This window comes from Plasmodium brasilianum, chromosome 10, assembly GCF_023973825.1.
Source record: "Plasmodium brasilianum strain Bolivian I chromosome 10, whole genome shotgun sequence".
NCBI lineage: Eukaryota > Apicomplexa > Aconoidasida > Haemosporida > Plasmodiidae > Plasmodium > Plasmodium brasilianum.
Window position 1 is genome coordinate 1183644 of NC_090123.1, and position 11105 is coordinate 1194748.

An 11105-nucleotide genomic window follows, 5' to 3' on the forward strand; every position below is an offset into this window, starting at 1 on the left:
ATATATATATGCATACATATTATATATATGTATATATATTTATATATTATATATATTTCAAAACTTCACAATTTTGGGCTTTATTATTATTAATAGTACTTTTTGTATTAAAATACAAGCATAAATGTCTTAACATAACACGTAGACATACTCTACTACGCAATTAGTACAATTAAATATACAAGTGTAGTGTACTCGTGTACATGCGTATGTATGTATAATTATTATGTATATTTATAAAAATATAAATAAATAAATATATATACATATACATATACATATAAATACATAAGCATATGCAAACATGTATTGGTAAATAAATAAACGTATAATCATAGTGTTTCCTCAAAAACATGTACTTAAAATTTTTTGCAATAAACAAAATTTTCTACAAAATCAGACAATATAACATTTTCGACATTTAGCGTTTCTTACATTTCGCTATTTAAAAAAAAAAAAAAAAAAAAATTCTTACGTATCTGTCTTATTCAGGAAATAAAAAAATACTATATCTCATTAAAAATAAATATATTCACAAAAGCTTCTATAAATTTCCGTGTAAAAATAAATAAATATACATATATATACAACTATAAAAATATATAATATAAACATATATATAAATATTCATAAACATATATTATATAATGCAATAATGCTTATATTTTATATATTTATAAATATATAGAAACGAAATGGATGAACTAAAAACATACAAAGAAATATAGATTAAATGGAAAAAAGTATATGAAAAAATATGTACTGGTAAAATTCTAAAACATTATATATTACTCCAAATTTTTTTTTTGGGTTTAAAAAAAGTTTTTCACCAATATATAAAAAGTTTACATATATACATCCATTATATACATTTATATATATATATATATATATATATATATACAATATGTATGTATTAAAAAAATTGACCTCAATGATAAAAAAAAAAAATATGAAATATTATAATTAAAATTTTTTAATACTAAAGAGAATCAATTTTGCTGAATTATATGAAAATGCAAAGAAAAATATATTAAAAAAGAATAAGTATGTATAATGAATAATATATATAAATGGGAATAAATACATACTAAGATGTGAAAATTTTTATTAATAAACGTAAATTTTGAAGTTACTCAAACATTTATGCTTATGTATATATATATATAATATAATATAATATAATAGAAAAGTACATTATATTTTTCACTACTTTTATGGGTATAAATACGATAATATTTTTTTTTTGAGCATGCGTAAAAAAGAATTTAAGATTATTTGGGGTATGCTAAAAAAATTTCATTTTTACGTTCAAAAACGACAATCTTTGCTTTCGAAGAAAATATACTATTTTTTCCTTTTCACGTTGGTTATAAGAAACATAAATAATATATTTATGTATGTATTATTTATGTATATATATGCAAGAGCTTATGTGCATTTTTTATTTTAAATGGTATAAATCTCTTCTATACGTTGAAAATTCAATATATATTGTATATATATATATATATATATTTTATGTACGTTAAAAAAATATAACTTGGGGTTCACATCTACAAAAATTTTTTATTTTTTTTCTTTTATTTTTCTATTGATTTTAATTTGAATTCTTTTTCATTTTTTTTTTTTTTCACAAATTTTTTTTTAAGTATTCTTATTTTCAATTTTTTTTTTTATTTGTTTTTCCAATTCATTTTGAAAAAATTGTAATTTAATTGTTTTTTATTTCTTTGAAATTACTATTTATGTAAAAATTTTTACAATATTTTTAATTTATTTAATAGTTTATGATGTATCATTTCTATGTTATTTTGTATTTAAAATTCTTTTTTTGAAATATTTTTCAAAATTTTTAAGTTTTTCGTACCTTAAAACAGGGTTAATTGTTTTTTTACAAGTAAAAAATTTACCTTTAACCGTCTTTATTTTTTCTGAATTAAAATGTTTTATTTATTTTTATTACTAGCACAATGCATAAATATATAAGCCCATATATAAATATATTTATATTTGTGTATTGTTTTTTACGAAAAAATATATGTAAAAAATTCACCTTATAGTTGAATTTGTCTTATCCTTACACTATTTGAATGGATATTTTTGCTTATCATTAATAATATTAAAAAAAAATAATAATTTCATATAATATATTTTTTAGGTACTTATAATCGTTATGTGCTGATATTAAACCCATAAGTAATATTTTATGTATATATATATATATATATATATATATAAACCATTGTTTTTGTTAAAATTACGGTATCCGTTATTCTTGTCCCCTTAACACGTGTTCACTATAGTATATTTTTAAAACGAGTTTTTTTGTACACGCTTTTTCCAATTTTTAAGTATTTTTATTTTTTTCTGAGCTGTTCATACTTCTTCTCTAATTGTTTCTTTGCTATTTTATTAGCATATTTTACCGTATAAAAAGGAAAAAGAGGATTCAGATTGTATGATAATTTAAAAAAAGAAAAGAAAAGGTAATACTAATTTATGTGTTATATATACATATATATATATGTGCCATTAACGTATTATAAATGCATATATATAGAGCTTTAACAATGTTGTATCGTTATGAAACTATTTCCATGTAGGATTTTTTGTTTTTCTCTTTTCGCGTAACAAATGTTCGTTTGCATTTTGTAACCATTTAGCTTCAGAATGTCTCAGCGTTATAATATAATACTATATTTAAAAAAAAAAAATTCCGTTAAGGCATAATTTCATTTCTCGTCATAAGTAAAAGAACAATTCTTTTTTTTGATTAAAAAACATGTAGGAAAAAAAAAAAATAATAATAATAATAATAAGCATATATATGTATATATACATACAAAACAATGTAACATTGTATGTGGTACGCTCACATATTAAGCCGAAATAATACATAGTATAAATTATATTACCTACATATGCTCATATTCTATGTCTATATTATGTATATATATATTTGTGAACAATTGAAAAATTAAAATTGTTTACAGTATTTTAGTTCTCAGTTTTAAAATAAATATATAATCAGAAGGGAAAGTTTTTCTTGTTCTCTTGAAAATTATATATATATATATATATATGTATGCAATTACCTCTTCTCCACCCAAAAAATAGCAAAATTAAATGAAATAAAAAAACATATTTTAAAAATAATCAGTATTTTATTATATATTATTGTTTTTCGTCCTGTCGTCATTTTGTTTAACCTTTTTTTTTTTTTTTTTGAAAATTATACGGTAAAGGGAACTTTATTAAGCGTTAAGTCATTTGGATATAAGAAGGATTAATTATATAATAATGGTGTACTTTTACTACACACTTTCAATGTTTATATCTACTAGCACACACATATACGTATATATTTTTGTGTGTATCGTAAAAATATGAATTTGCAGAAAAGAAAGGGCAATTTTAAGATTGCTTTTTCTTGAACGTTTATGTAATCTGAATGTTTTATTCATACATACATACGAATGTACAAATATATATATGTATTAAAACAATAAAATAAAAATAAAGACGTTTGAAAATACATTTTGAGGTTTAATTAATTTGTAATTTCGTTATCATATTTCTCCTTGATACGCACAATAAATTGAAGCTAACTCGTTAGAAGTTTTAAAGTAATTTATAATGCAAATTGCAATATTCTTATTATGTAAGAAAAGTAGTTCGGTTGTGTTCTTTAAATAATTTCATATTTTTGTTTCTTCATCCTCTTTCCCCACACAGTTAATATTTCCGCGTTGGGTATGCACTTATGTAAGGGCAGAAATACACACATATATTCGCATTTACATGAAATATTACATTTCTATTTATTCGTAAATTGGCAAGTTATAATGTTCTTCTTAAACTTCAGTTTGTATGCAGCTTCTACATTATTGTTAAATTTCTCTCCCTGTTGAATATTTGACCATTTTTCTGATGACACAAAATAGCTAGAAAAAAAAAAAAAAAAAAAAAATAGGAACGGCAACATGAGCAGGAGTAAAAATTTGTTCTTATTTTATTTTCATTCTTCAATTTTTGTGGATATTTTTTCTTTTTCTGAATTGTTAATAATGAGGTGTATTCAGTAAAGAAGTATTTTTTTTCCTTTTTTTTTTTTTTTTTTTTGAACAATGAAAAGAAGCATACTTCTTCTAATATACTTTTATTTGATTTTTACGAGAATTAAATGTGAATGCTTAAAAATAAATAAAATAACATGGAAACACCATTTTTGTGTAACAAACAAACCGTATTTTTGCACAACAAGCAAATCGTATTTTTGTGTAACGAGCAAACCGAATTTCTGCACAATAAGCAAAAGTGATAGAAAAAGGTCAGAATCATCTGAAAAGAGTCTGATTCATAATAAAAACAATGATAAAAATGATACAAAAAAATTAAGCGAAAATAAAAAGGAAAAGAAATTTCTACATTTTAGGAATAATAAAAAAGTGTCAGTTAACCCATTATTTGATTCACTATGTAGAAGTGTAAGTGTTAGTGAAACGTGCTTATATAATGTGCAAAATTTTTTTAATGAAGTAAATTACAACAATCTTAAAAATAAGAATCTAGATGATAATAATTTGTTCTGTGGTATATTATATGGTAAATATGAAGAAAATAATGAGATAGTTAAAATCGAAAATGTATTTTTTTCTATGAACAATAAGTCAGAACAGAACTATGATGTGAATTATCTACTATATAGTGAAGACAGAAAGAGAGCTGATTTGCTAGCTAAGATGTTAGGTTTGGAAGTTGTTGGTTTCCTTTATGCTTATCCTGACATTGGTATAGACATCAGTATGTCTAATAAAAAAAAAAAGAATTTTATTAAATTAAATAAGAAAATGAAAATGCTTAATTATGAAGATAATGAACTGTTCATACCTATGGGAGGAAAGGAAGTTTTATTATCCTTAATGGTTATGAAAGAAGTTTTAAATAAACCAAAGGTGGGTGATAAACTAAAGGAAGGCGGGGAGTTACATCAACATGAAAAGGTAAGAAATGAAAAGCATAGTAGCAGCACTAATGAACATACTATCATTTCTGCAATTGGGGTGAAAAGAAAAAAGGGAATGTATGATGACAACACAACAAATGAACATGATAAAAAGCAGAAAAGTTTGAAAAAAAAAAAATACCTAATGCTTATGTAAAACCGTTTATCACTCTAACTGTTGGTATGAATAAAAATTCTGAGTCCATCATAGTAGAAGCTTATGAAATTAATTATGATTTGCTTAAATTAATAAATAATGATATGATAAAAGATATGAGAAAACAAAATAGTATACTACAATTTGAGAAAAAAAACAATGAAAAAGAAATGAAAATAAAAAACTTTGATAGCGAAATAGATATTATGAATGAGTTATATTTAAAATGTAAAGACAATGTCCTTATTAAAAAAATGGAGTTAAAAAAAATTGATGTTTTATTTTGTGTAAATAATGTACCTATATTTTCTCATAAAAGTAGTTATAATTACTTTTTCCCTTATCCTAGTAATACGAATTATTATAATATTTTACAAAAGTTTAATAACATGATAAAAACATTACGTCATACAAAGGACATTGTTCATATTTTCAGGGATTTGAATTTTCTTTTTTTTTTAACCAATATTTTCTCCATTGAACATGATATGCCTCATATTTGTAAAGCCGTAAATAACCTGAACGATTCCACGAAAATACCTGATCAGTACATACAAATTTTGAAAAATTTGTCAAAAAACGCGAACTCTTTGGCTTGAAAAATAAAATAAAATAAAATAAATATATATATATATATATATATTACCTGTCATGCGATTCGATATAAATATATTATATGTGCATGAGCTTACGTTTTAACTAGCCAGTACGCACTGTTCATTCGTATATTCTTTTATTCTTTCATTCGTTCATCCGTTCACGCGTTCATCCGTTCAATCGTTCACCCGTTCATCCGTTCAATCGTTCACCCGTTCATCCGTTCAATCGTTCACCCGTTCATCCGTTCAATCGTTCACCCGTACATCCATTCATTCATTTAACTATACAATTATTAATTTTTTTATTTAATTTTTTTTTTTTTTTTTGTTACATTTATGACAGACAATCCTTGTGCCCTTGCGTAAAATCGAGTGTACATCATATGCTTATACATTATAAATTGATATCGTTTTAGATTTATTACATGCATTAAAAAGTAAAGAATTAATATATTTTTTCATTAAATCGTTTTATTTGTCTCAGTGGAAGTAATTTAGTACATCTTATTAGTGCACATGTTAAATGTACTATTTTGTTTTGTCCCCAAATGTGGAGTTGTATGGCTATCTTCTCTATATTTTTTCACGTGATCTTTTGTATGTGCACATATATATAAATATATATGTATATACACACATACTTACACACATACATACCTACATATGTACTACATGCTTACCTGCTACTTAAGTCGTTAATTATTTAGACCTTTTTCATTTTATTCGTGTTGGACATTTTTTCTATTTCCAAGTAGAGAGTTAAGTTTTATAACTCCCCTTCACTTACGTATAATTTGTTAATTTTTTAAAATAAAATATGTTCAAATAGCAATAGGTGTTGTTCAAAGAAAAGAAGATAACATATGCCTGTATATTAGCGGCATTAAATAAGTATCCATTTTTATTTCTATTTGAATTAATTCGATTCATTGCATTTTATCGCCCTCATTAGTGTAAAAAAAAAAAAAAAAAAAAAAAAAAAAAGGAAAGCATAAAACGTGAAAAATGTATGTATGTATGTATGTATGTACATATACGTCCATATGCATACAATGAAAAACAAAGTTTAAAACGGTAAAAAAGAACCACTTGCTGAACGTTAGTGCAAGGTATTACAACATAATTAGGGATATAAAAATGAGAAACAAAATGGGCGATAAACTGGCAGTAAATGGCAAAAAAAAATTATAATTTATATTTATAAACATTTATTAAAAATTATTTTATAAAAAACACATTCTACTAAAAAAAAGAAAAAAGGGGGTGAAAGGATGATCATGTGCTACTTATATTGGATACACTGAATATATAAAATAAAACAAAGTAATAATGAAGTAGAACAAGGTACTGTGTAGTAGCGCGGAGCACAAATGGCAGTCCTCACATCCGCGCTCATGTATATGTATGTATATATACATATGTGCATGTGCTAACGAGCTCTCAGAGTAGAACCTTACGCAAATGAGGGGCTTCTGTAAGAAGAAAAATTATTTAGATGCTAAGACACGAATTGCTGTCCCCATCTTCAAGGAATAATTGGCTCCGTAACTTGTATTCAATTTTTTCTTGTCCAGGGTATCATGAGCATATTTTTGTTGATATAAGAAAGGATAAGGGGGGAATTCGAACTCGTATTTAGACAAACTGTAATTGTTTAAACAACATATATTAAGTATGCTACACATTAATTTATCTTTTAATAAGTGTATATACGATAGAGGAATATTTGAAAGAATTTTCCTTTTTTTAATTTCTTCTAATTTATCTCTTAACATAATTAATTTGTTTGTATCATTCCATTGTTGAAGCATACGAAAAGCTCGTGATTCCTTTGTATATTCTTTTTGACGGTTAAAAATTATATGGTACATTTTATTTTTATTAAACTGATTAATTATGGATTCATCCTGTATATGGTCATATAATAGATACATTTTATTTTTATTGTTGCACCATGTGTTCTTATTATTCTGATCATGGTCATTACAACTTTGTTTTTTTTTATCTGTCGTCGATTTCGAATTAGATATATTCTCTATTTCTGCAAAGCATCTTACTATTTGTACTATTTTAATTTCTTTTTTAAATTTTTCAGTAATTTTGTCAAATATTTGCAATATTAATTTTATATCATCTAACTCAATAGATTCACATTTAAATAATTTTTTAAGTAGTTTCAATACATTTTTATTCGTTTTTTTTTTTTTTAATTTTTTATCGTAAGAATCAAAAAAAAATAAAATATCATGAAAACATTCTTCTGATTTAAAATTAGAAAAAAAATTAATTGTGTCAATTTTAAACTTCTTTTCTTTTATATCAAGAATATCATTTATAGCATTTCCATATGCTCCTTCTCTTTTTACATTTTCCTCTCTTTTTAAATTCAAATATTTCTTCAATATTTTGTCTACTTCATTATTTTTTAAATTATATTTATGAACGTTTTTTAACTGTTTATTCTCTTCTTTGAGTAGATGGTTTCCTTTCCTCCTTTTACGCCTTTCGACATTTACTTCGTCGCCTCGTTTGTCATTGTCTAGACTAATGCCTACGTCGATCCCTACATCATTGCCTACCTCATTACCTTCTGCGTCTTTTTTGTTCTCCCTTTCGCCTCCCATTCCTTTCTTTATTTCACTTTCCCTCTTTTTCTCTTTTTCCTTTGCCACCTTATGTTTCTGCCTCACTTTCACTTTCTGCTTAGGTTTAGGTTTTTTCCTTGCACTTGTTTTTTCCGCCACTTCCTTTTCCGCTTCTTCTTTTTCTACCTCTTCCACCTCTTCCACCTCTTCCACCTCTTCCACCTCTTCCACCTCTTCCACCTCTTCCACCTCTTCCACCTCTTCCACCTCTTCCACCTCTTCCACCTCTTCCACTTTTTCTTCCGCTTCTTCCTTTTCTACCTCCTCTACTATTTCTGCTATCTTTTCTTCCTCTTTTTCTTCTTCCACTTTTTTCTTCCGCTTTTCTTCATCCTTTTCCTCCGCTTCGCCTACTTCTTCCACTTCGCCTACTTCTTCCACTTCGCCTACTTCTTCCACTTCTCCCACTTCTTTCACTTCTTTCACTTCTTCCACTATTTCCGCTTCTGCCACTTCTTTCACTTTTTCCACTATTTCCTCTTCTTTCACTTCTCCCACTTCTCCTACTTCTCCCATTTCTTTCACTTCTTCCAATATTTCCGCTTCTCCCACTTCTTTCACTTCTTCCACTATTTCCGCTTCTTTCACTTCTCCCACTTCCCCTATTCCCTGCACGCATGATTTCGTTTGTGCTTCTTTTCCCTGTTCTTTTTCTTTCTCATACTGTGCTCCCATGCTCTTTTCATCCGTTTTCATTACAATTTCTGCTTGTAATTCTTTCTTCTTCACCCATTTACGTTCTTTTACTTTTTTCCTTTTATTGCTGTTTCTATTTTTTAATTCTGCTTCTTCTCTTTTCCCTTTGCTCTTTATCTTCTTCTTTTCTGTCTTGATATGCATTAATTCAATATTTTTTCTTTTTTTTGAAGACTCTTCTTCCTTGTACGTATTACTTTTTCCCTTTATACCCATACTATTATATTTTTTCTTTTTTACATTTTTAGAAGTTTTATTTGTTCCCTGTCTTTTTTTAGCGTCGCTTAAAAATGAAATATGTACACCTTTGGATATACTTGATTTGAAACTATTTTTCGACTTTTTGTTCTTCAAATCCTTTCCTAAATTAATTAGATCGTTACATTTAGTGGAGCTCAATTTTTTCATGTCTAATTTTTTAAGGTTAATGTAAAATTCATCTTTTTCCTCTTTCAATAGAATACCTAAATTACTGTTATCGTTTAGACCACTGGTATCATTTTTTATTGCTTCCGTAAGTTCACAAAACAGGCTTCTCCCATAGTTATTATCACCACGCCTATCAGACTCATTATCACCACGTCTATCAAAGTTGTTTTGACCACTTCTGTTGATGTTATTATTGTAATCATTGTTGTGTGCATTACTGCAGCCACTGTCATACCTGGGAGAGGTTTCACTTCCCTTTACTTGTACCGCTTCGCTAAGTTGAAAGGAAAGATTAGCATTCTTCCCAGGTTGTCCACTATGCATTTCCATACTTTTTTTACTGAAGCTTTTGGATTGACTAACCTCTATAGTGCTATTATCGTTCATTTTTCCAATTTTTGAAGATGTCAAGCTAAGAATCCTTACCCCGATATTTGTTATTTTCCTTTCTTTTGGTGAATTTTCTTCTTCATTTTCATTTTTTGAGACATTAATTCTATTAATTCCGTTTTCTTTATTTAAGTTTAGATCTTTTTTTCCCCCTTTAAGTTCTTTATTTTGCTTGAAGCTTTTTTTTTTCTTTTTTTGTTTTTTTAATTTTTGAAAATTTGAAAGTTCCTCTGACGGTGCCTTTACCGCATTTGCATTTTTACGAATGACTGATATTTCGGAACTTGTTCTTTTCTTTCCTCTTTCGATTTTTAAATATATCTTATCATTTCGACCATTTTTATCGTTTTGATCATTTTTTTTGTTTCGATCATTTTTATCTTTTCTATCGTTTTTACCATTTTTACCTTTTGCGTCTTTTATATTATTCTTATCTTTCCTATTTTTCTTACCACTTTCGTCTTTTTTTGTTTCCTTACCTTTCGAAGGGAGCGCCGTATACTCCTTAATGTGTAAACTGCTGCTATTCGATAGTGTTTTTGTTTCTGTATTTGCTCCACCGTTTGTTGCTTTGTTTGTATTTATTTCGTTCCTTTGGTCCTCTAGGATTATTTCACGCCGTTCCTTTTCTTCTTTATATTCCTTTTCCTTTTTCTTCTTCTTTTTTTTTTTCGTTTCTTTTGTTATTTGTGTGAGTGGCTCCCTTTCCTTTTTATTTTTCTTTTCTCGAATTTCAAGTAACTCCATTTTTTTTTTTACCCTTATTTGATTCATAGTAGTCTAGTGTGTGAGAATATTCATGTTTTACTAAAATTTATAACAATAAATTATCACATGAACACATGTACATATGAATGCACGGACAAATCGAAAATATAATGTATAAATAGGCACAGATGTAAATGTGTCAACAGTGTTCATGTGTGCATATGTGAGTGTTACAACATATGAACATGCGATTGTACAAGTGTTGTAATGGTTAAATTGGTAAAATTTAAATATGAAAAATAATGAAAACGTAACTTTTTTTCTTTTCTTTTTTTTTTATAACGCGTTGAATGTATAACAACGTAAATATATGTCATGTGTATATTAAAAGAAATGAACAAAAATCCGGAAATTAAAGTAATTACGCAATTATAGCCATTTCAAATTTATCCCTGCAAGCGTGTTCAATAAAA

At 26.2% G+C, this 11105-nt stretch overlaps 3 protein-coding genes across 3 annotated transcripts; 2 read left to right on the forward strand and 1 right to left on the reverse strand.

Annotated features, from left to right (window-relative positions):
- Nucleotides 1–4130: 4130 nt before the first annotated feature.
- On the forward strand, nt 4131–5165 carry MKS88_003297 (uncharacterized protein; the record flags this gene model as incomplete). The annotated part of the gene is made up of 1 exon (XM_067216376.1): nt 4131–5165. One exon carries the CDS (start codon nt 4131–4133, stop codon nt 5163–5165), a length of 1035 nt encoding a protein of 344 aa, XP_067073029.1.
- A 26-nt stretch (nt 5166–5191) lies between these two features.
- Nucleotides 5192–5764, forward strand: MKS88_003298 (uncharacterized protein; the record flags this gene model as incomplete). The annotated part of the gene is made up of 1 exon (XM_067216377.1): nt 5192–5764. One exon carries the CDS (start codon nt 5192–5194, stop codon nt 5762–5764), a length of 573 nt encoding a protein of 190 aa, XP_067073030.1.
- A 1487-nt stretch (nt 5765–7251) lies between these two features.
- MKS88_003299 (uncharacterized protein) lies at nt 7252–10671 on the reverse strand (the record flags this gene model as incomplete). Its single annotated transcript, XM_067216378.1, has 1 exon — nt 7252–10671. The coding sequence occupies one exon, from the start codon at nt 10669–10671 to the stop codon at nt 7252–7254; it is 3420 nt and encodes a 1139-aa protein (XP_067073031.1).
- Between the last annotated feature and the right edge of the window lie 434 nt (nt 10672–11105).